The sequence below is a fragment of the Fundulus heteroclitus genome, chromosome 14 (genome assembly GCF_011125445.2).
Source record: "Fundulus heteroclitus isolate FHET01 chromosome 14, MU-UCD_Fhet_4.1, whole genome shotgun sequence".
Lineage (NCBI taxonomy): Eukaryota > Metazoa > Chordata > Actinopteri > Cyprinodontiformes > Fundulidae > Fundulus > Fundulus heteroclitus.
Genome location: NC_046374.1, coordinates 35,275,918 through 35,301,732, shown reverse-complemented (window position 1 = coordinate 35,301,732; position 25,815 = coordinate 35,275,918). Strand labels below are relative to the sequence as shown.

The following is a 25,815-nucleotide window of genomic DNA, read 5'->3' as shown; positions in this document are numbered from 1 at the left end:
CATCGGGGAAATAGTTTAAGCTTCATTTACCGTCTGATGTCTCCACTCTCTCTGATTTATTTAACCAACAAGTTGCTGTTTTTGGGTTGATTCTAGGACTAGATGGCTTCTGCCTGCTTATAGTCCTCAGCAGCTAATGGGCTCATTTCTAGTCAAAAAGTGTGTGGAGATACATCTGGACCTTTTCTGGACTCCTGCAGCATAGACTGTGTTAAGGTCCAGTAGACGGCATCCCATAATGCCCTGCCTGCTAAGTCCTTCCTCTAATGCACTCTGCAGCTCCCATAGCACACCGTCACACCTTACTGGGGGTCACAGAGATTAGATGCATCACATCTGGTCCAGATGTTCTCTTTCCATCATGTGAGACTCAGGTCTTAGTTGTCCTCATCACCTCCACCTTCTGCAACTACCTACTCAGCCTCAGTGGTGTCCCTCCACATACTTCTCCAGACGTCTCCACTGGCATCTTTGTCATGTTTGTCAGGTAAATCAGTCATTAGTTTGTAAAGCCTTTATCACATCCACAATACTGGTGACCAAAGAGCTTAAGACAATCTATATAGAAACACGCAGGGAGACTAAAGAAAACATCAAAAACAGGTTACAACAAGGTTGATAAAACCAAATTAAATAAGGTAGATGAAACTAGAAGTGCCTCCACAGTCTGAGGCATTAAAAGTCTGCCTGAATCACAAAGTCTAGAGCTCTGATCTAAAAAAAGAACAAGTTCAGTTCTAGACGGAGGATTTAGTGAAGACTGATTCCAGAGTCCAGGCATGGGGACAGAGAAAGTTTAATCACCCCAACATTTGTATTTTATCTGTGAAACCGAGAGTAAATGTAGACTGTCTGTCCTCAAGGACCTGGAGCAAACAGGAAAGCTCAATAACTCAGCATTAAAGAACATAATAAACGTTAAAAATCTGTTTTAAAACAAGGAGTCAATGTAATGAAAATATAACAGCTGACCACGCTCACTTGGAGTCTTAAGTCTGGTCAGTCCGGTCCAGGTTCCTTCATCTGCTTTTTTTTCCTTCATTGAAAGTCTTGTGAAATTATCATTTTAAATAAAACAACTTACATTTAAATTTGCTTTGTCATTGTGAGCTGATTCTTCTGTCTGCATCTTTATTTATGTGTCAGTGTTGTGACTTTGATATACAGGAATGAGGATTTAATGTGACTTGTTTAAGAATTACACAAAAAGCACTGATTAGCTGACACCTTAACTTTGTGTAGTATAAACATATTTTACTGCTTTTATCGTTTTAAATTGATGTAAATACAAGTATGGTTAAAAAGGAAGAGCAACTAAATAACATTTTAGATGCAGCTCACTGGAGGGTTGAAGGCACCACATGTGGTCCTTGGGGGCTACCTGCTGCCAGCGGTCCCATGTTGGTGACCCCTGATCTAGAAGAAAGACATCCTTGTTCCTTTCAGAGTAAAGATAGAGAATCTAATCAGCTGTTTGCTTAGAAAATATGTATAGAACAATGCAGGATTTTATTTTGGTGCTTTAAAAGTTTCTGTTCCTACAATAAAATGACAACAGGTGCTGAGTCCGCACCTCAAACCACCACAGCTTTAGCACTTTTAGACAAACTGGCTTAATCCTAATTGTTCTAAAACACAAAAATTAAAGTTGGTGAAGATTCTCAGTCATCCAGGTCATGATCAATCCAAAAAAAGTTATAAAATAAAAACACTGGACTTCTATTCTGACGCTGAAAAAGTTCTGCTCCAGAAAGATCTAGAAATATGTCTCAATTCAAAATGTCTGGAGTAGTGTGGAGTTCCCCGTTTTATAGACCTGCAGGCCTCGTTAGAGCTTGGATTCACATGTAGATTCACCTGGAACTGATCGCTCCAACAATGGAGAGTGGTTATCATCTTTAGCCTGGCTCCCAGGAGGAATGCTGTGGTCACATGCATGGAGGTGTGAACTGGAGGGAAACTTGGCAGGAATCACAGCCATGCGGTTTTCTCGCTTCACTTAAATAGCTACCTTCAACCCTCTTTACACCTTTTACAACTTAAAGGTGTTTACACCTTTAACACACCTTTGTTTGAATACCCTTTGTTTGGCAGTTTGGCTCTTCCACGACCCGCCTAGAGCAAGGGAATGAAGAGAATGAAGATACAACTTCATGCTGAAATAGTTTTAACACTCGTCAGCTCCTAATAACTCTAAAATATTCAGGTCTATTAACCATTTGGCACATATCAACATTTTTCCCGCCCTCACAAATGATTCTTTGAGGTTTCCTCTCCTCTGTGATGGTGACATCAGTATATGACACAGCACGGTCCACTCTGCCTGCAGAAACAAATGAACCATAGAGACACAGCAGATTTAAAGTCACTAATGGGGGTCTAACCAGTCAGTGCCTCTGTGTCAGGTTGGTTCTCTTTGGGGTATCCAGGTGGAAGCAGCTGAAGCAGAGTGAAGGCTGGTTGTCTGAGCAGCTACAGGAGGCTATGCAGCTAGTAGCTCCTCACATGGCTGTTAGGAGGCAGCTCTGGTTCTAGGCTTTAGGAAACAGCACTGTGGGGACTGCAGCATGTGGTAGTGGGAACCTCTGCTCAGCTTCCCTGGTGTAGCTGCTTCTTGTCAGGGCCTGTGCCGGATGCAGCAGGTGACTTCAGATCAGCTTTCCTCTCAGTCTGGCCACAGGAGAGGAGATCATTTCACGTCGTCTCAACTCAACGTTCCTGCAACAGCTGAGAAAGGTTACAAACAAACCGTCTCCAGTACTTTTGGCTTTTAAATTCTGATGCTGGTTCCTCAGAAAACAGACGACTCAGCCTGGCCGACTCTGCAAATGTCCATGGGTGTCCAAACCCATTCAGACCCAGGAGGCTGTCTCCACGGTGTGGGTGTCCCTCCAGTGCTGCTGTTGAGGAACAACGTGTGAAGAGAACGATTGTCTGTGGACAGCAGGTCTTTATACAGATCCCTTTATAAAGGGATTAGATACTAATGGTGTATCTAGCTTTTCTTTATAAATATGAGGCCAGAAAATATTTAAATCAAGTTCTTTATTTTATTCTAAATGCAAAGCCTTAAAACATCACTGCAGACCTACAAATTTCTAAGAACGTCCACAGTGCACAACAAGTTAGAATATCTGTTTGTTCATATCTAAATTATGTTTCCCTTTCAGTCCAAGTCTGCTTCATGTTTAAATATTAACCGAGTGTTATCTTCGCACTATGATAAAGCAATAGCCAGTCTTTAATTATTATTTCACTTTAGAACTGACTCTGCTTCATGTTTAAATATTACGCAGGTGTTGCTCCCTGCAATAAAAAGCAATAACCTTTGAAACTTGGCAATAATTTACCAGGTGATTTCCATGAGGTATCACAACTCAAACCAGTTAAGGCTGAGCTTTGGTTTTATTTAAATTTGATAGAGTTTGCAGTCAGTCTGTAAACAAATGAAACATATTTTGAATACTAAAGAGTGAACTATGTTTATCTTTCTGTTTAATAATTTCATTAATATTACAAAGTTTTTTTATATAAACAAATACAGAGCAAAGGGACAAGCCATGAATCAACATGTATTTGATAATGTATGTTTGAAATGAACATGTCAACATATTTTGTGTATTTTTTTATCTGTGTGAACCATGGATGGAGAAACACTTCTGAACTTGTTCGGGCTGATGAGGGAACACTAGTAACACACATAAAACACCAGCATTCCTCTGATCACACGACTGATTTGTGACCCATGATACAAGCAAAACCATTTTAGTCATCAGAATGTGTTGCTTTCTCTCAGGCTGTGGTCACTGAGCATAATAAATTGGCAGCGACTGAATATTTATTTTTATTTTTCTCTGACATTAGAGCACACACCCCAGATTTGTTTTCACTCATGATTTTTACATAACAGAAGAAAAATAGTTTGAAAAGAAGCATCAAACTGACCTCTGATCTAAATATTTCTGTGTTTCTGTCTGTAATGCTGGATGAAGTATGAAAGAATTTCAGCCCCAATAACAACTGAGTTATGAACACCCCTGGCATGACTGTGTGTTGATGACCCTTGGACTACATTTGGTCTGTATTTCTTATACTTTCTTATAATTTTCAATAAAAGTTTTGAAGACAAAAAATAGCAGCCTCCATTGAAACACCCTAAATAAATTATTAAGGGTTAAGATTCAGGTTTTGAAAACTACCAACCATATTATTATCTGCGCTTCCTGAAATAATATTATAGAAATATTATGAATAATTCTGCTATAAATGTCTCAAAATGTAAAGAATCTCAGATCCTGCCTTTAAATGCGGTATTTCCCTCTATAAATATAGTGGATGGATACAGAGTTTATGGAACGCACACCCGCTTTTGGTCCGGCCTACAGATGTTAGAACACGAGACACTGAACCCTTCAGTGAAACTAATAAATGGAAGATTGTCTGCCTTCTATGAATGAAGAATTATAAATATATTATGCATACATTTTGCTAGAGATTTCATCAAAATCCATAGAAATGCAAATGTTTTTTTTCATGAATATTAATTTTCATGAACACAGAAGTCGGTGATACTGGCTTCATCCTTGTCAACCGCCCAGCAATATGATGTCTTTCTGAGAAAGGCAATGAAATCTCTATAAATATCTGTTAAAGGGGAGTTTTCCTCTCCACTGTCGCTTCATGCATGCTCAGTATGAGGGATTGCTGCAAAGCCATCAACAATGCAGACGACTGTCCACTGTGGCTCTACGCTCTTTCAGGAGGAGTGAATGCTGCTTGGAGAGACTTGATGCAACCTGCTGGGTTTCCTTAGAGAGGAAACTTTCTGACCAACATGGAGGATCTGATTTAATTTGAATTTGGAATGTGCTGTAAGATGATGGTGTTGTGATTTGGCGCCATATAAATACAATCTAATTGAACCACCAAAATAAGGCTTTAAAATGTATGAGTCTAAAACTAAAATGAAACCAGATTTGTACTGATAAAACAATTAAACCATAACAGTTTCTTCTCTTTTTACTGCATTTCCACTGCTTATGTTGAGTACTGCCCCCCCCCCCCCCCCCAACCCCCCCTCTGTTGTTGCAGAATACAGCACCTACATCCATGTCAGGTATAAACGTCCGCAGTGCTCCCTTGGACTCACACCCAGTCCTCACAGACCTGTTAGACAAGCCAACGCCCAAGTATTATGTAGCCCCTACACTTCCTTTAGCTAGCAGCTACTTTAACATAGAAACCTCACTATGTCCCTTATGGGCACTAAGCAGCTATAAGGAATCCCACAATCCTTTGTGTGACATCAAGCCCACCTCATGGAAATCAATCCAAAATGTCCAGAGGGTAGAGAGTGCAGACGTTGTAGTTTATTTCCAGGCTTATTCAGCCACCAAGACGTGAGGTGGAGGTTCACTCCAATGAGCATCAGCAGGGTCCTCATGATGGACAGACGCAGAGGGACTTTCACCTGAGCTACAGTTAGGCTGTGAAAACTCTGGCTGAGATAGAAAACAGTGGGGAGTAGTGGTTAGCATTATGATTTTGTCCTGGAGGTTCTGGGTTTGACTCCCACAGACTGACACTCTGGGACCCAGAGGAAGACCCTAAAGGGTGGGTTAAATGCAGAGGAGACATTTCACTGGAATGTATGTTGTAATGACAAAAAAACACTGTTAAAGTGATTTATTCTTGTTTTATCAAGACCTTTTTTACTTTTTGCCTCCATCTATTAGTCTGGCTTTTTACTGGTAAAAACAGGAACAAACTGTTTTTCAGGATGTGCAGAAAAATTACTGCTGCATCACTGAGGTGTGGGGGCCACTCACTCTGCTGGTTAGCTAAACTTTGGCATTTGAGACGTTTCAGAGTTCCATGGAGCTGAGAGTGAATCTCTGTCAGATCACTTGGCTGCAGTTTCCCAGCCGGCAGAACTTTGTTTCACTTGTCCAGAACGTTCTGTTCAAACCAGAGCAGACAATCTGGAGACTGGATGAAGTCAGACTGTAGATGTTGCTGGTTTTTCTGAGTGATGCTGGAAAAGACACAAATGTGACACCTTTTCCTGATGACGGGAATTAAGCCAAATGATCAAATAAAAGCAGGGATATTTGTTTTTAAATTACTGTTTTAATACCATGCAAAAATATTTATACAAATGTTATGTAGGCAAATTTATTTTAACAGATTTTTTTGCAGGTAAAAATTATTTGGGGGATATTTTAGAAGTGATTTTTAAAAAATGAAAAAAAAATCACATCCATAATTTTTACCAGATAAAATTTAAGTGTAAGGAATTCATTGTCTAAAAAAATCTGTGTTTTAAAGTTGGAATTTTTAAAAAAGGCAGATTCCAATGAGAATGTTTGTTTTTCTTCCATATGGGCGGGATAGAAGCTGCTTCAGCTCCGCCTACAGCGAGCACTGTGGGTTGTCCTTTTCACCGGGTGGAGTTAGAAAGGGGAGAGGGAACGCTTAAAACAGCTTAAGGGCAGTTCTCTCATTCAGTGTTCAGGAAGCGGAGGCTGAGATGGTGAGAGCAACAGGTCTCTGAGAGATTCTCTTCACCCGTTCAGCGTTTTGGATTGCTGGTCTGGACGCCTGTTAAAGGTGAGCCTTGCTGGTCTTTTGTTTGTTTTATTTTATTTACAGCAATACACAACTGTTGTGGATATTGTCAAACCCCAGGGCAAAAGTTCCCTTTCATTCTTCTTATTATTTTATTTTTTTTATGGGGTGGAGGAAGAGAGGGATTAAATGAGAGAGTTCTAATGGAGAAGTTTGTTCTAGGTTTGCTGTTGATTTGTGCTCCACTGATCTCAGCCTGCAGCTCTAACTGCTCGCTCCCACATGTTCAAAGAGCAGGGTTAATCCAGAGTGATGTCTGGGGTAAATTCCTGCACACCCTGGCTTTTCTTTTTGCGTTTTTTCTTAGTCAGTTATGACAATAGAATTAAACAACCTTACTCAGTAGCAGGGTTGTTTGGTCTAACCCTGCTTTTTTTATTTTTAGCTGAGATGATCTGTACAAGGAAGTGTTGAAAAAGGCGTGTCACTTTATGGAAGTCTGTGTGCTGGATGCAGGCGTCATTACAGGTGTCAGACTGTGCTCTGAGACCAGGGGGCGCTGTTTCGCTGACTCCACCAGAACAAGCAAAGTGGTCCTCTAGGCTCGATAGATAGGCGACCTGCATAAGCTCCATATTCACTTGAACTGCTCTTTAAAACCCTTTGAACGGTTGTACGAGGAGATGCTTTTGGTTCTGAACAAACTGTTTTCATGCCAGCAGCTCTTTGATATGTAAGTAAGGCAGAAAAAACTTTCAGAGGTAACTTCATGTCAGGAATGTTGTTGCACCCAGCTGCTGTAGTTTAGTGGTGTTCTCACAGATACACAAAACTAATAAATTAACTACACAGAGTTGCAGATATCAGTGAAAGCAACAATTTATTCAGCATCACTTTTTTAGACTTCAAAGATTTCTATTCATGTATTTCAGGATTTCCATAAATGGCTGCATAGATGGCGTCATATTCCTATCACCGCTCCTTCACTAAATGATGATTATGTGAATGAGGTTTTATGACATTAATGAGCAGATGGGCCTAAAAACACAATCATTGCAGATGTAGTTGACAGTGCAGCTAATTATATTTATGGACAGTGAAAATATTTTGTGGGTCCACCTGAGGAAGATACTGTGTGTAATAATACCATGTTTAGCCCTGGGGGAAGGTAATTATTTAACCACTGTGGATATTAATAAGGGCCTGCTCCTGCTTATCTCTGAAGGCCCATCTTACCCCGGTTTAAGATTTGGCAGTAAAGGAGAAACAATGATCAGAGGCAAACATTTAAAATATGCATATTTAATTCATTTGTAATTCCAAGAGACAAAAACTTACATGCTAGTTTGTTACCCTCGTCCTTCTCCCAGGCATTGCAGTTTTTTGTCTAATCAAAGGTTCGCAAAGACATCCTTTTATCACATTAACTAACCCCTCCTGGTTAGTTTTTTTGGGGGGGGGGCAGACACTGTGGCTACAAGCTGTGTCTGTTTTTAAAACAAAGAAGCTATTCATTCAGTAAAGCATGATTTAGTATTCAAACCGTCCAATCAGGGGTCAAGCCAAATGACCTCAAAAGCCATAAACTAGCTCTCAACACATCCTATAAACTGTGTTTTTCTTTGCCCTGAAAGGGGAGACATAGTTTAGAGGCCAGAAGTACCTTATTACTGTACATACAAATGCCTGATCAATATAACAACTAAGATATTTTCCTCAACAGCGCTTCGCTGCTTGTTTTATTCAGAAAAGCTGCTGAAGATCAGTGAGTGATGCTGGAGCTGATGTGTTGCTGACTCTCCTCCTCTGTCTCCTCTCACAGGGAGAAGATGATCTGCAGGATCCTGCTGCTCATCATCCTCAACTCATGTCTCTGTGGTCAGTTTCCATCTTCTCTTTGTTCAGTCTAAATCCATCAATAATCAGTGAAAAGTCTGTCAGTGAAGGGAACACTTCAATCCTCCAGCTGCATCTGATCAAGCAGTTTGACTTGAAGAGCATCAAGCAGAGCTCTGACAGCACAGAGAGCATCATGGGACAGAAAGCTCTAGAGATGTAGTTTAAAGACTCCCATGTTCCAGTTCTCAGTGTGTCTGCTCCTCTCTTTCCCTCTCTGTCTCCTCAGCAGCAACATTTGTAGTGAATGTGACACAGAGCTCCTATCAGGCAGAGGAGAACCACAGCATCACTCTGGAGTGGACCTTCACCACCACACCTGATGGATCCTGGAGAGATCTGTTCATCTACTGCAGCTTGTTAACTCCTAGGAAAGAATTAGTCTTGTATCAGGTCCTTGATGGTGTTGAGGTGTCAGAGTCTCAGGATGAACAGTTTTCAGGACGAGTCCAGAGTGACAAAGACGTCCTCAGAGAAGGACGAATCAGACTCCATGTGTCCAGACTGAGGACTGAAGACTCTGGACAGTGTTACTGTGATGTGAAGACTGATGATGGATCTGGTTCTGCAGGGACCAGCATCACAGTCTCTGGTGAGTTCAGTCTGTAGGTCTCAGTAGCACTGAGCTATTTCACCACACAGAGTTAAAGATGTCAATGTTACAGGAAGGTTTAATGCAGCAGAGATTTAAAGGAGAAGTCCGGTCAAAATCAGAATTCAAACTGCTGAAAGTACTTTAAATATAAAATTATTATATACTGTTCAATAAATGATACGCTTTTTTAATTAAGAGTAATTTTGATTTGAAGGTCTTTTAATGGGGGCAGCCGTCTTGGTGAAGAACAGTACTGCCTCCTCCCAGTTTGTGACGTCAGGTCGCGGCATCAACTGTAGAACAAGTCTCAATGCCCTATCTGTCCCCTTGTAAATAAATATCCGTTTTCATGCCAAAATATTTTTTTTACCCCTTAAACAAAGATAGACATGGTATTAAACATTTAAATTTAAATTAATACTAATTTTACATTTTAGGGACATAAAAAGACAACAAATAAGCATTAAAGTACGGTTTATGGGTTGGGTTTTGCAATGTTATAAGATGAGTATAAAACTCATCTTTAGAACCAATCTCTGAACAAAATGGTGATCTGCACCGCCTAATCTACTTCCAGCAGTTATCATCAGTCATTGCAACCGTAAACTGCAGAAAATACGGGCAAAGCTGCTCTTTCTGAGTTTACTCTGCTCCTGCTGTCAGGATGAGCTGCAGCGCGTTATGAGGCGGAGGGATATGTTGCCGACCCCTGGGTTATACCATGGTCTGGATCAATACTTGATTCTGATTGGCTGCTGGATGTCCGCTAAAGGTATATAGCCACATTAAATGCTTATAAAAAAAACAAAAACCGCTTTAATGATGATAAAATAAGGTTATATTCACCAAGCCTCCATCCTGATAATGTTTTGATGGTCCTTTTTGTGGATAAATAGCCCCAGCACCGGGAGCGATTAGCAGATATAAACAGACGTGGCGCCATCTAGTGACAGTATCACAGAACTATCATAATACCAGTTTGCAAAATTAATAAATCAAAATTACATAATCCTGAACCGTGCTCTAACCTCTGCAGTGCCTCACAGTAAAGCAGCAGCTCGGCGTGATTGAAGACCAACCGTTATTAATTAAATAAACGGATCTACAGCAACTTTAAGAGACTCATATCAGAGGGTCACATCAGAGCCTCATCAGGTTTAGTGTCTGCTTCAGTGAACAACAACGTTCAGATTGTATTCCCAGAGACATTCCAGGCTTTTCACTCTTGGAATATTTTTTTTTCTTTTCACTAGATCTTGGAAACACTCTTTGTTTAGCGTGGAGATGCTAATAGCCGTTAGCTGTTTCCATGTTTTATCCCCTGCTGCGCTTTCGCCGTGCGTACTTCTGATGAAATCATAAATAAACACAAAAGGATTTATTTACAAACAAATTCAGCAAAGATTAAGCAAATAACACCAAAAAACAATTAAAATGGCAGCAGGGTATGATGATCTTTCATAAAAACTTTGTATCCAACCAGAGTTAGCTACTGATGTATAATTTTAAAAAGTCAAAAACGTGACTATGCACCTTTTTTTTAAATGTGCTATAGGACATCTATAAAGAGTTCTGGTCAAAGATCCTGATTGTTCTAAATTATTGTGTTGGCTCAAACGTTAGCTGGTAACTGCAAACGGTTGATGCTGGTTACCTTGGCAACGCGTCACAACAAGAGATATTAAATAGTTCCCTCAGTCGCTTCTTGTGAAAAACGTATGATTTTAACAGTTGGAAAAAAACATTAAAGTATTAATAATTGATTTAATCTTTCTTTCATAAGTGACCATGGGATAAGTGAGATAACGCCCTCAACCGTCCTCCACTTCATGTTGGATGGTTCACGTTTCCACGTTGTCCATTAATATTCAATAACAGACTCCTCATCGGCCATTATCCCTCACATGTTTTTCAAGACGTGTTTCCTGACCAGATGCATTTCTTCACCACCTGTGCTTCTACACAGATGTTTGCAGCTGTTTTAATAGCTACAGCTAACAGTAACAAAAGCAGAATGTTATCCAAATAAAAGAAACTCTTGTAGTGAATGTCAGTGTAACCCTTCATTCTACATGCTCATGGCTCACTCTCATTCAGACATTCAACATTTTGCACTTTTACCTCCTGCTTGTTTTTGGTCTTGATCTCCATTTAAGGTAAACGCTGCTGCTCTTCTGTTTAGCTAACATTAAACTGTTACTAAGCAACCAGCAGAACGCTTCATCCAGACCTTGGATGTCTGATAAAAACCATCAGAATCTTCTCTGTAGACTCTCATCAATCCTGTTGCTGTTTCAGAACCAAAGTCAGCCAAAATGACGACAACAGAATCGGCTCCACAGAATGTGACCATCAGTACCGGTGAGTCAGCAGGTCAAAACAGATGTTTCAGCTTCTGATCATAACCTAAATTCAACTTTTTACTGTATGTTCTGATCTCTTTTTATTTCAGGACCCCGGTCCAGGCTGCCTCTGTGTGTTGCTGTTATTTCCTTCATCATTTCTCTGAATTTAATTTTCATCTTCACACTTAAAACGAACAAGAAGTAAGTCAAATCATTCAAACATGGCGGCGCTTCTTCCTCCATCAGAACATTTATTAAATGATAAATCTGCTTGTTTTTACAGATTTAAAGAGAAACTCCTGAGACAAGCCTCCACCTTGGAGTGTGGATGCCTTGCTCAAGAGCAGGTCTGTGTTCATGTAGATGGGAGCTCCATGAGGTCTTCTCTCCTGCAGCTTTCTGAGGGCTCGGATTCAAACCAGCAACTGCAGCATCAAGGAAAGCCTGGAGAAGAGCTGAGCCTTCAGTCAGAGGACCATGGATGATGGGTCCAGAGAGACTCATGATTTCTCTGCACCTTTATTTCTCTCATCAGCTCTGCAGTCGGTCTGTTCCTCAGCAAATGTTGGAGGACTTTAACCTAAAGCAACAGAAGACCTGCTGCTTGTTTGACTCTGGACTCTGTTGTTGTTCTACTGGAGCGCCCCCTTCTGGTCGCTGCATGACTCTGCAGAAAACCCCCAAACTTTCAGACCAAGAAGTTCTGGATTTATTTTCAAGAAGAGAGAAAAAATCTAAGGTTTTTAGACCAAAAAAGAAACGAATTTTTGTATAGACAGAGCAGCTGTTTTTAGTGATGTTGCTTTCATTTATTTCTATTGTTTAACCTTTATGTGAAACTGATCTGGTATCATGTTTATTTTTGATGTTTTAGTTTTTGAGCCCATATCTAAATACATGTTGAACATGTTTGAACTGTGAACGTTGCCAAAAGACTATCTGTAGATCAGAGTCAGCTGTAGAGTGTTAGGAAGAAATATTTTAAATCCTTATCTGGACGTGTTCTTGTAGAAGATGTGCAGTAGGGATGTTATAGTTGTTTTTTTTTTATAAAGCTGGTCAGTAACAGCTGCTGGGTGCTGTAGACACCAAAGCTAAAGTCAAACAGCCTGGATTATTGGCTGATTTCTTAAACCTAGATGTATTTTGCTGCTTGAACCTGGAAGCACTTTAACTGAGACCCAATGATGTTAGTTATTCACACAGAACTGACAGTTAAAAGTACAGAAAAAGAGAAAATGTAAAAAGCTCAGAGTAATAATTCACATCCTGTCACTAGTAGGAAGCAGAGCTTTTATTGTAAGTGAACCACGGGTTTATTTCTGCTTTATTTCAACATGATGGATTCTTTGCAAGGCAAGGCAAGGCAAATTTATTTATATAGCACAATTCAGTACAAGACAATACAAAGTGCTTTACATGATTAAGATATACCAAAATAATAAAATGTAGATAGAAAATAGAATAAAAGCAAGTAGGGATAGAATGTAGTAACAAAGAAGAACATTAAAAACAGTAAAACAGTTTAACTAGAACATTCAAAGGCAATTTTAAACAAATGTGTTTTTAATCTCGATTTAAAGGAACTCAGGCTTTCCGCACTTTTACAGTTTTCTGGAAGTTTGTTCCAGATAAGTGGAGCATATGAACTAAATGCTGCTTCTCCTTGTTTGGTTCTGGTTCTGGTTCTGCAGAGCAGGCTGGAGCCAGAAGACCTGAGTGGTCTGGAGGGTTGATACACTGATAACAAGTCTGTGATGTATTTAGGTGCTAAGCCATTCAGGGATTTATAGACTAACAGAAGTATTTTAAAGTCTATTCTCTGAGATACAGGGAGCCAGTGTAAGGACTTTAGAACTGGGGTTATGTGCTCTACTTTCTTAGTCTTGGTGAGGACGCGGGCAGCAGCGTTCTGGATCAGCTGCAGCTGTCTGATCCACTTTTTAGGCAGACCCGTGAAAACACCGTTGCAGTAATCAATTCTACTAAAAATAAACACATGGATTAGTTTTTCCAGATCCTGCTGAGACATCAGTCCTTTAATCCTGGAATTGTTCCTCAGGTGATAAAAAGCCGGCCTTGTAACTGTCTTTAGATGCTTTGCTACCTCCTTCTGCTCATGTATTCCATTACAGAAAATTATCATGGACAGTATTTACGCATTAATTTGTCTATTTTTTGCCAGCCCTCTCTCCTGGCTTTAGCAGACTTTGAGGTGTTACCTGTCGTTTTAATTAATGACTCAAATTCAGCATAACCTTCCATTAAAAGCTCGTGTTCTGCTTGGGAGAAAAACTGTGGGCGTTCTTTGTTCATGTTAAACAGCCAATAGCAGCGCTGCTGATCATTGTTTCTACTATCGATACATTTCCCCTTTTAAACAAACGCATGAACGCGCAGTTATCTCAGATAACTCAATCCAGCCATACTAATCATAAACAACAGGTGTGTTCGAAGAACCCAATTAGCCGGATCAGGATTAGCCCGATGAAGTCATCTTGGATGTGTCATTTGATCTCGGATGTTTTAAGCAACGTACGAAGAACGGACCCCAGGGCTCTGCAACCTGTGGCTCTTTGGACCTTCCACAATGGCTCTTAACAACTTTGGCTAAAAATGGTGACTAATCATATTTTAATATAGATATAATACCAGAAGTTTTACTTTTTCTAATGGAACAATTGTATTGAACTTCCACACCAGAATGAACCGTTTTTATTGTTGTTTGGTTGGAAACGGTGCATGTTTTATTTTTTTATTGTTTAAACATCATTTTCCACAGATAAACATTCATAGACATTGAGGATAGTGTACCCAACCTCTTTTTGCAAAAATGTTATTTTATGTATTTTGCAATCTAAAAATAGAAATAAAACAGCGGTTCTTTAAAATGGGAACAAGTTGCCATAAAGAAGATATTTGCAAAAAAATAAAATAAAAAACATGTTGTCATTTTTTCCAAAGGTCATGGAACATTAGCGGCTCTAACAGAGGTTTATTTAGCAATAGTGGCTCTTTGGATTGTAAAGGTTGCAGACCCTTGTGATAGACAAACACAAAGCAGTGTGCAGCTGAAGGTTTCAGTATTTCCCCACAAACTGCTAGAGTGATGTGGTAAACATCCACCATCTACAGAATGACGTTTGAGCCCATTGTTAGGAACATGGCTCAGACTCAGTCAGGTTGAACAGAGAACATCTGCCAAGATCAACATTTAAAGTCCTGCCACAGATTCCCAGTTGGATTTGGGTCTGGACTGAGCCTCCACCTGAAAACATCTAACTATAGCTCCTACCTCCTCTTTCTTGACCTTTAATGAGGTCAACAGAACGCTGTTGTAAATGGGAAAGGAGCTTCGGACAGCTGTGGCGATTTCAGACGGCCTTTAACTGTGACGTCTTTACGTGATGGAAACACACAGAGATGATGAGACTCAACTCCAGGCCTAAAACCTTCTGAAAATGAACTACAAAGAATGTGATCTCTTCTCTCTGGACATTTTCGCTAATTTCCTTAAGGTGAGCGGCGCTCATATGTCATGTCACACAAAGCATTGTGGGATTCCTTATAGGTCCTTAGCACCAGAAATGGACATTGTGAGGTTCCTATGCTGAAGGAGCTGTGAGAGGAAGCATACAGGCTCCTTTTCCTACCTCCTTCCTTACTGACTGCACTATTCAGACAGCACTGATCATGGCAAAATATTACCCACTTCTTTTTGGCTAAAGAGCCCTCACCCAAAAAGACATTTTCCAATGGAGCCTCAGTCTCAGACATCCTGACATGATCCTGCTTTGATCTAAACTGGTCCGCTGTAACTCTGTTACTGTGTTCAGAGGGGTTGCTCTGTTGGAAGGGTAAAACTCTGTCCGCTATTCCAAGTCTTCTGCAGCCTCTGAAAGGCTACTTCCCAAAACAGCTACTTCCAGGAAGAAAAACGCCAGTGTGGTTGGAGATATTGTCAGCTTTGCTGAACATCTTTCCAATCATCCATCACCAAATTACACAGACATTTTTCCCAATTTCCCTCCTGGTTTCCACTGTTCTTCTTCTGATGTTTTTTTCCCCCCCATCCAGGAGAAATCATACTAAAACATCCTGAGAAAGACAACCTGGTCCAGTCAGAAATGTTCCTAAAAAAAAAAAAAAAAAAAAAAAAAACACACTCAAAATTCTCTTTTTCTGTTTTCACCCTGAGAGTTTCCACTATTTTGTTTCTTTCATTTTTATGATTATATTTAATATCAATAAAACTTAAATCTCACCGGTGTTTCCAGGTGACCTTCAGCTGATTGGTTCGTCTCAGCCAATCACAGCCGCTCCTGGAGATGACGTCCTCCTCCCATGTCGGGTGGATCCTGAGTGGGACGCCGTGGGGAGGACGGTGGAGTGGTCCAGACCGGACCTGCGGGTCCCGGGCAGACAGAGGCGTGTGGAGTACGTGTACGTGTACCGCTTCCAGAAGACGGAGCGAGACATGATGATGGAGACGTACGTCCAGAGGACGTCTCTGTCAGAGGCAGGACTCAAACGTGGAGACGTGTCTCTGACCATCAGGAACGTGAGCTTGGAGGACGGCGGCAGGTTCAGATGTTTCATCCCAAGCCTGAGGAGAGATGCAGAAGTTCTGCTGGTTGTCGGTGAGTAAACGGCTCCAAACTGCAGGTTCTGGTCCTGATTAATGAGAGTTTCTCTGTAGAGTCTCATTAATCCTGCTGCTGTTGCTGTTTCAGACCCAAACTTTGTTAAAATGACGACAACAGAACCGGTTCCTGATAGAAACCCCACCACTCCAGCCCCACAGGAGGAGACCATCAGTACCGGTGAGTCCGTGGGTCCAAACAGAAACATTTCAGCTGCTGAAAATAACCTAAATGTGACTTTTCTGGGAGATTTTTGCGTATTCTGATTGTTTTATCTGTTCTTATTCCAGGACCCCGGTCCAGGCTGCCTCTGTGTTTTGCTGTTATCTCCTTCATCATTTCTCTGAGTTTAATTTTCATCTTCACACTTAAAACGAACAAGAAGTAAGTCAAATCATTCAAACATGGCAACGCTTCTTCCTCCATCAGAACATTTATTAAATGATAAACTTGCTTGTTTTACAGATTTAAAGAGAAACTCTCCACCTTGGAGTGTGGATGCCTTGCTAAAGAGCAGGTCTGTGTTCATGTAGATAGGAGCTCCTCGAGGTCTTCTCTCCTGCAGCTTTCTGAGGGCTCGGATTTCAAACCAGCAACTGCAGCATCAAGGAAAGCCTGGAGAAAAGCTGAGCCTTCAGTCAGAGGACCATGGATGAGATCAGGTGAGTCTGACTGGTCAGCTGGAGCGGTCGTAGGATGACGTAGTCTGGTGGTTCACTTCAGAGGGTTTGAAGCTAAACTGCTTCAGTTATTTTATTTCAATTTGCTCCTCAGCTTTCATGTTTAAAGTAAATTAGACATTTATCTTTAAATTGTTCTCCAATGTGGGTCCAGAAAGACTCTCTTTCTGATTTCTCTGCACCTTTATTTCTCTCATCAGCTCTGCAGTCGGTCTGTTTCTCAGCAAATGTTGGAGGATTTTAACCTAAAGGAGCAGAAGACCTGCTGCTTGTTTGACTCTGGACTCTGTTGTTGTTGTTCTGCTGGAGCGCCCCCTTCTGGTCGCTACCAGTCAGACCCTGCAGGAATCCATTAACCTTCAGACCAACGTACAATCAGAGGTTGTGGATTTATCTCCAGGAAGTAGACGGGCCAACTGCAATATTTATACAATTCTACCTCAAAAAACATCACGTTTCTACATAAAATACCTGAGCAGATGCTTTATCATCTCCAAGTATCCACATCTCCTCAGACCTCTCTTACACTGTGAACACCTCCCACCTAGTGAAGAAGGCCCAACAATGACTCTTCCTCAGGAAACTGAAAACATCTCTAGACTTCACACTAAATTGCTAAAGAACCAGACTGAGCACCATGGGGGACAGAGCTTTGTTAGCTGCTGCTCCTCGTCTGTGGAACGCCTCCCTGTCGCCCTGAGGGCACTGCAATAGTGAGAAAGCTATAGAAAAGGAATAAAACTATTAACTTTTTTTCTAGTTTAATAATATTTTTAATATCCTGGAATACTTTGATATTTGAATAATGTTCAGATATGTAATAATAAAATATATTATTTTTGTTGTTTTTGTTTATTGTTACTTATTTATTACATGCCTGTGTATGTTAGGTTGTTTCCTCAGCAGTACCAAGAAATAGCCACTAGATGTCACTGTTCATCTGCACCACAGGATTCAAACCTGTGACTCTGGGATCTCAGGCTGTAAACTGCTGCTGCTGTTGCATTTATTGATACATTAACCGATTTCTGCATCTTCTGTTTTCAGTCTTCAATATTCAACCATGTTGGAAACATTTAGAGCCTGAAAACAGGTTGTGACAGTTTTGTCTTTAATAACTATTGTATAACTGAACCATATCCACCAGCGTAACCTTTAATTTCACAAAGAAAGGTTCTTCATAAAATGAAGAACATCACAGACAACCCTGAGCCTGCTCTTCATCAGGCTGTTGTACAGCAACAGAGTCTTCAGTCAGAAGTTTCTCCAGATCTGTAACAGTTTAGCAGGAACATGTTTAAAGAGCTCCATTCACATGATGTGTGTGATGTAAAAAAAACTTGTTTTAAGTGTTAATAAACAGTATTTCCAATTTGTGGTGAATCAATCCTAACCCAGAAATAATGAGATACTGGCCAACAACAACCCTTCCTGAGGAGCTTCAGCCTGCATATACTCCTAATGGGCTCATTTCTAGTCAAAAAGGTGGACAGCAGTCTGCAATACTGGGCTATAAATTTAGTTACAGGTTTATGAAATTTACCTGGATGTTTCTCTGAGAGACTGAAGTGTACTAATACACACTTTAAATGGAGAAACAGTAAAATGATGTTCATCAGATCAGGAACCTGGGCTACCAGTAGTGATTTTGCAACATGTAACAATTATGAACTGATCTGATGGTTTATTGATTTCCAGCAGGGGGCGACAGCCCTCACAGCTTTGGTTAAGAAGCTGTTTTTAAGTCTATTAGTTTTTGATTTAATGTTCCTGACTCTTCTCCCTGAGGGAAATGGGTCAAACATCATTACCAGGGTGAGTTCTGTGGAGATACATCTGGAGCTTTTCTGGACTCCTGCAGCATAGACTGGGTTAAGGTCCAGTAGACGGCATCCCATAATGCCCTGCCTGCTAAGTCCTTCCTCTCCTGCACTCTGCAGCTCCCATAGCACACCATCACACCTTACTGGGGGTCACAGAGATTAGATCCATCACATCTGGTCCAGATGTTCTCTTTCCATCATGTGAGACTCAGGTCTTAGTTGTCCTCATCACCTCCACCTTCTGTAACTACCTACTCAGCCTCAGTGGTGTCCCTCCACATACTTGGCCTCCACTGACGTCTTTGTCATGTCTGTCAGGTAAAAGTCTGCCTGAATCACAAAGTCTAGAGCTCTGATCTAAACAAGAACAAGTTCAGTTATAGACCGAGGATTTGGTGAAGACTGATTCCAGAGTCCAGGCATGGGCACAGAGAAAGTTTAATCACCCTAATATTTGTATTTTATCTGTGGAACCGAGAGTAAATGTTGACTGTCTGTCCTCAAGGACCTGGAGTCAACAGAAAAGCTCAATAACTCAGCATTAACGTACATTATAAAAGTTAAAAATCTATTTTAAAACAAAGAGCCAATGTAATGAAAATATAACAGCTGGCCACGCTCACTTGGAGTCTTAAGTCTGGTCAGTCCGGTCCAGGTTCCTTCATCTGCTTTTTTTTTCCTCTATTGAAAGTCTTGTGAAATGATCATTTTATAAAGTAATAACCTGCGTTTAAATTTGCTGTGATATTGTGACCTGACTCTTCTGTCTGCATCTGGGTTTAGGTGTCATTCACGCCTGCCTGAGTGTTAGGCGTGAATGACACGCCTGACACTCAGGCATCATTCCTGTTGACTTTGATTGACTTTGATCAACAGGAATGATGAATTAATGTGAACTGTTTAAGAATTACACAAAAAGCACTGACTGGCCGACAGGGGCAGACAGCTGCTCCTCCCGGGAGATTCTTTAACCAATCAGAGACCAGCATGAAGTCACATGGAAGCCAAACGCATACGTACAAGCTTAGCTGTCTAAGTGTCCCACTGGGATAAAAAAAAAAAAAAAACATGACTTAAACAAATAATGCAGAATGGATTGCTGAAAAATTAAAATTCAAATAGGTTTCATGAGAGAAAAGTTGTGATATTTACTTTTCATTTTGTAATTTGCGTTTACTGTCTCTGAAGGGGGCGACGCTCTCTATTGACCAGCCACCACTGGATTGTTCTCTCCTTACACTGATGTTGAACGTTTGGAATGATTTGGCAGTTTGATGAACAAAAACTCTTTTTTAACCAATGACCTTGTACCTTTTACTTTTAACCCACATTTTCCGTCTTTTCAACCAAAATTTGCTTAGCTAATATAGTTTAACCACAGTGCGTTCACTGTCCTGCTCCCTTACATCCACCCACGGCTGTAAGCTGTATGATCAGCTCTCAGATTTGTTGTAACATTTAGCTCGGCCTTTCGGTTTGGTGTCCCTCCCTAGAGGATCTGATCCAGCAGTTTTCTTCATGACCACCACGAATGAAGTCCAGATTGAAAAACTGGCCTTGACTTTCCTGCATGAACACTGAAATAAAGAGACAGACCTAACAAATTTTCAAAAACCAACACCAGTTAGAAAGAAAGCAGACTATGTTGTTAAAAACCTAAAAATACAATAATGCACATAAGTCATACCCAGATGCTTCATTGTACTCCTCCTTATCACATCTCTGTGATTTTCCGTGTTTTTTTCCCTTCAACTTCATCGTCATTTCGCCTTTAGGAAAATTTATGGAGGAAAATTGGTTATATGTACATTGAAGCTTTTAGTCCCCCCACATCATAGTAAAATATTTCTTTAAAAACTAATATATAAAAAAATCTAGCTTGGTGTAAAGTTGAGTAAATTAGCTACAGGGAAACTGTGTTAATTGAAACTGTCAACCCAAAGGGGATATTTCAGAAACGTAATGATGACTACCTGATGGAAACAGAGGAAACTAGAACAAAGACATCCTTGTTCCTTTTATAGTAAGGATAGAGAATCTAATCAGCTGTTTGCTTAAAAAAGAAGGCAGGTAATTTTTTTTTGGTGCCTTAAAAGTTCCTGGAACAAAATGACAACAGCTGCTGAGTCAGCACCTTAAACAACCACATCTTTGTTACTTTTAGACAGGAAACCGAGTGAAAAAAATGAAGAAAATAAACAGAAGCATAAGAAAAAAACTTAGCCATCAGTCTTTTAACAGGCTGTCTTGTTATTTACAACCTTTTTAATGAATTATGTTTGATGAATCAGATTGTAGAGAGTCTGGTAGTGAGTAGCAGCAATCTCTGCTGGAGGTGTTCACTCCTTCAGACACGTGGAGGTGTGTATCACATGCTTCTATGAGACATTTAATTATCTCTGAGTTCACAACAAGGAAGGAGGAAATACCTGCCTCAGCTATAAATAACATAAAATCAAACACATCTCTCCAGGAAGATTTATTAATGAACAAAGTTCCCTTAATGGATGACTCAGTAGCTCATCAGCTGCTTAATGTTTCATCATAATAAACTGTTTTATGTATTATTGACTGAAATTTAATTCGTTTTACCTTTAAATCCATCGTCCAGAAGACAATGTTTATGTCTGTAACCAGATAAATCCCTCCAAGCCCACTTAACCTGGAAGATGTTTCATTGAATCAAACTGAATTGATGAAACTGTTACTTAAACTCATCTTTAGGTAATAACATCATTTGTGTGAAGTTTAATTTAAGTAAAAACAAAAAAAAACATGTAAAAATTAATCAGGTCGACTGGCTTCATCCTAATTGTTCCCAAATACAAAAGTTAAAGACTCAGCCACAGTATTTTTAGCAAATGTGCTAATCTGTGTATAATTGTAACTGTTCATTGTAACTTTTTTATACTGTATGTGTTGTCTTCGTCATCATTTATTGTTGATATATTGTTGGATTTGTACAGTATCCTCGAAGTGGGCTTTCGAATGAAATACATTATCATTAATATTATTATTACTATTATTATTAGTAGTAGTAGTAGTATTATTAAAGCCATCATGAGCAATGTGTTAATTACCTTTACCTGTCATTAAAAATAAGTTTCTCCTGATACCAAATGATTTATCAGAGAATAAAAGTATTTCCACAGATACGCATTAAACATATCAGAGTATCTGTGGAAAAGGTCACTGGAATGTTTAGCAGAAACACCAACTCCTCTGAAACTTTTCCCAGGCTGATAATCTACGGCTTATTGCTACAAATAGAAACTCACACTACTAAATCACCTAAAAATAGAACCTCGCTCTCCTAATGGTTTAGCGGTAGAAACCAGTTTACCCCGTTCCTGAAGGAGTGGCTGCATATCTGAGCCTTTGATTCACTGCAGAGCAGAATCCACTGAGAGTGAGGAGACTAAAATTAGCAGTGACATAAATTTATATCATCATTAAAACTAGCTATCAAAAATGTAATTCCATGCAGGTGGTTATGCAGGTGATAGTACAGCAGTCTGCAGGTTTGATCCCCATCAGCTCTCATCAGAGAGATGCCAGTAGATTCTTCTGTCTCTTTATTTCTTTGCAGGTTTTCCTGCACCAGGCTTCCAGCAGCCAGACTGCCCAGAATTTCACCTCTAGATCAGAAATAAAGCCCAAAGAAATTATAAAAACTGGGCCGACTGTGGATCAGCGGGTAGAAAAGTCTTCTTGAAGCTGAAAGGTTATAGGTTTGATTCTAGCTTCCCCCATCACATGTTGATGTGCCCCTGGGCAAGGCACCGAACCCCAAGTTGCATACAGATCTCCGTCTTGGTGAATGAATGAGCGTGTTTGGGTGAATGTGGCGATAGAGTGAAGCGCTTTGAGTGGTCAGTATGACTAGACAAAGACTTTATAAATTCAGTCCATTTTTAAAAACCCAACAGCTTCATCTCACATTTTACAGACCCCAGTTAGCATGTTTAATGTTTAATATCAGGACAGGAACAGTGGGAAAGGTTTTCCTACCTCCCTGTGGTGTGAGTGCAGTGATGTTAGTCCCGTGTGTCTCTGTGTTGCCCTGAGATGGACTGCCCACCTGTCCAGGTAGGACCTCGCCTTTTGCCCAATGGCTGCTGGAGATCTCTGTAGAAAACGTTTTATTATTTTGGTAAATTTAATGGTACAATTGAGGCCCATTGACGCATGCTTCAATGAAAATCCAGGCCACTTCTGGATCGGCAGGGATTCACTTATTCTTTCCATCCAGATCTTTAATCACTAAAAAGACACTGATTGACATCGTCTAAGGAGACATTTTATCCACTGCCCAAAACACAATGACACGATGTAAAACGGTCAGCAGAAATTATGACTCCCACCGCACTCCCCACTTCCTCATCCATAAAATAAAAACTGTGTGCACTGGAGATCGTTATTCATATGTTGACAGATGTACGCCACATCAGCATGCCCACCATCCACGTTGATCAGAGTTCTCCTGTCATGTGAAAAGTCATGACTCTTCCATACGTGAATCTTCCATTCAGTCACACATTAGTCTCCAGACTGTGTGGGAGGAGGTTTCACTGCTCTGACACCAGTTCATTGTTTCAGTGCAGTGAAAGTAAATTCATGATGTAACTGGTGATAAAAAACTGCTGAATATGGAAGTGTGTCTGTTCTGGAACTTTAGCAGCAATTTATGTGTTGCTTTACTGATTTTAAAATAAAGCAAGGCCAGTTTATATTTTTATAGCAAATTACAGGAACAAGACAATTCAAAGTGGTGTACATGAGAGGAACATAAAAAAAAACACACAGAGGAAAGTACATTCTGTGGAGTAATAGCCAAAGATACCCAAAACAAATTTGGTAAACACTGAAACTTCTGAGGGAATTTACCTGTAGAGAAACAGCTATTTAATGCTTGATTAAGTTTGTGGTTTAGATGGTCATGGCTGACTCACTAGTCACTCGTGTGTGACAGCATACCGGAGGTTCAAGGCACATGTCTTTAGTTTTGCTTTGTCGCTAAGAACAATTCTAAAGCATGACTCGATAAAGTAGATTTACGCACGTGGGTAAAGACATGGCTATAAGAAAAAAAGCTACACAACTAATGTTCTCACCCTACAGTAAACAGGATGGTAACTAAAGTTTAAAAAGAAAACCCCAAATGGTAAATGGTCTGTACTATGGTGCTTTATTAAGTCCCGAGGACCCCAAAGTGCTTCTCACTCATTTCAGTCATTCACCCGCTGACAGTGGTACGCTACAGCTGCCATGAGGCAGACTGACAGATAATCATCTAACAGCCTTGCTTTGCCTTCCACATAAGACAAAGCAAGGTAGGTGTATTGCTCAAGGACACAATGGCTGAGCGAGAGTTCAAACCGGTATCCCGCCTGTTACAGGACGATCTCCTAGCTCCTGCACTACTGCCGCCCCAAAGTAACAAAATAAATTCAGCCAGATTTAAATAGTGATTCTCTTCCAACAGTCAGCTGTTGCGTCTTCATGAAACTGGGAGCCCCACAGAGTCTCATTTTAAGCCCCCTGTTGTAAAGCCTCTGAGCCCAAAGCTGTGGCCACAGCTCCAACGCCACAGAGAAATTTGGTGGACAACCCTGTTCTAGATGTGATCTCACAACAAACACAAACCAGCAGAAGTTCCTCATGTTCCATCGTCTACATGATTGGATTGCTGGGGAGTGCATGTAGCTTCAAACACCTTTGTGTCCACATATAGCCACAAGAAGCAGATCCAGTCTGCTGGAAATTATCGACTTCATGGACGACTAAATGCTGCAGCAACCGGGTTTCCCACCGCCGCCTCAGAGACCAGGCTGTCAGCAGGTTTTCTGTTGTTCCCGACAAGTTGAACAACGGATTCAAAATCAACTCATAACCTTGAACTGACTGATGAAGTTTGGAGGTGTAGTTTCTCACCTAAAACATCTTAAAACTACTTTTTCTTATAAATTTAGCATATAAAAACGATAGATTTGCAAACTCATCTCCTGACTGCTTCTTATTCCCGCTTGTTGAGTCTTTAGCCTTGCTACACACAACCCCGTCCATTGAGCAAAGCCCCATGGCTTGTTGAATAGTTCTACCCTCAGACCAGGACCTTTTTCCTGTGAAACTAAAGCCCCAGGAATCTGACATTCCCCATGTAAATTTGTATTGAAACGCACGCTGGACTTCTGAAAGCCCCGCGCTTTTCACATGCAATGTATGTTTCTATTGTTTGTATGAATATTTTTAACTTTGGCAACTGGGACTGTTTTAAATTTTCTGCTTTTATCAGAGGTGGTGAAAGGTCAAAGTGCAGAAATTCCCTTTTTCACTGAGAGTTTTAGCAAATTGTTCTGGACTCAAATGAAAAGAACTGGAAATACCAGGACATTTTTTTCTTAAGGGTAAAAAACACCTAATCAGGTGATGCCCAGGTATGTACTGTCAGGATGCAGCTTATTGGCTGCATGCTGAGCCTCTCTCCCTCTCTCTTGTTCCTGCGCAGCCTGATCAGTTTCACCTGGCAGGCTGCAATTAACCCACAACTGCTTCCACCTGTTCCCACCGCTTTATCAGACTCACCTCTTTCTGTTCCCGTCGCCGGTCCATAGCGTTCACTCCCGCTCAGTCCCTGCCAGTTTTTCTTGTCAGCTCCGTTTGTACCCGTCAGCCTGAAGACTCCTTTCACCTGGTCTTGTTACAGTCAGCCCAAAGACTTTCCGACAGTTTTGTTTTCTCCAGTATTCAGCTCAGACGTTCAGACCTCCACCTCTCGGCTCAGACGTTCAGACCTCCACCGCTCGGCTCAGACGTTCAGACCTCTTCTGCACGGCTCGGACGTCCTGTGCTCCACTACTCGGCTCTGAGGTTCTGCTCGCCTCTGCTCGGCTCTGATGCTCTGCTCGCCACTGCTCGGCTCTGACGTTCTTCTCGCCTCTGATGCTCTGCTCGCCACTGCTCGGCTCTGACGTTCTGCTCGCCTCTGCTCGGCTCTGATGCTCTGCTCGGCTCTGATGCTCAGCTCGGCTCAGATGCTCTGCTCGCCTCTGCTCGGCTCTGATGTTCTGCTCGCCGCTGCTCGGCTCTGATGCTCTGCTCGGCTCTGATGCTCTGCGCTCCACGGCTCTGCTCAGATGTCCTGCTCTCCAGTGCTCGGCTCCAGAGTTCCTCCCGGTCAGTCTCTCCACACTCCTCCTGCCAGCCAGCTTCTACACCCTTCACCTCCGTCCGTTGAAAGACTCTGGTCTAATCATCCATCTTCCA

General features: G+C 40.9%; 2 protein-coding genes across 7 annotated transcripts in view; both read left to right on the top strand.

The window, feature by feature from the left end:
* The window catches only part of LOC118565786, a 144,259-nt gene extending 127,237 nt beyond the window's left edge, over positions 1-17,022 (top strand). For 3 of the 4 annotated variants that reach the window (XM_036146782.1, XM_036146783.1, XM_036146781.1), the window contains 2 exons: positions 16,512-16,708; positions 16,927-17,022. In XM_036146782.1, the coding sequence (XP_036002675.1) occupies positions 16,512-16,708; positions 16,927-16,970 (241 nt within the window). In that variant the 3' untranslated portion in view covers positions 16,971-17,022. Of the gene's footprint in view, positions 1-15,680; positions 16,044-16,136; positions 16,227-16,336; positions 16,431-16,511; positions 16,709-16,926 lie in introns of all 4 variants that reach the window. The other variant, XM_036146784.1, reaches the window with a different exon arrangement.
* On the top strand, positions 6,513-12,787 carry LOC118565794. 3 transcript variants are annotated; one of them, XM_036146799.1, is made up of 6 exons: positions 6,513-6,609; positions 8,390-8,445; positions 8,693-9,055; positions 11,357-11,419; positions 11,511-11,604; positions 11,687-12,786. In XM_036146799.1, the coding sequence occupies exons 2-6, from the start codon at positions 8,397-8,399 to the stop codon at positions 11,886-11,888; spliced, it is 771 nt and encodes a 256-aa protein (XP_036002692.1). In that variant the 5' UTR covers positions 6,513-6,609; positions 8,390-8,396; the 3' UTR covers positions 11,889-12,786. The 3 variants fall into 3 exon arrangements, with proteins under 3 accessions (XP_036002692.1, XP_036002691.1, XP_036002693.1); XM_036146798.1 differs by lacking the exon at positions 6,513-6,609 and having other exon boundaries at positions 8,319-8,445; XM_036146800.1 differs by lacking the exon at positions 6,513-6,609 and having other exon boundaries at positions 8,321-8,445; positions 8,696-9,055; positions 11,687-12,787.
* Positions 17,023-25,815: the final 8,793 nt, after the last annotated feature.

Coding starts and splice junctions, on each gene's coding strand:
- LOC118565794 (XM_036146799.1), top strand. CDS start 8,397: ATGATCTGCAGGATCCTGCTGCTCATCATCCTCAACTCATGTCTCTGT. Junction 8,446..8,692: donor CCTCAACTCATGTCTCTGTG/GTCAGTTTCCAT, acceptor CTGTCTCCTCAG/CAGCAACATTTGTAGTGAAT. Junction 11,605..11,686: donor ACACTTAAAACGAACAAGAA/GTAAGTCAAATC, acceptor TTGTTTTTACAG/ATTTAAAGAGAAACTCCTGA.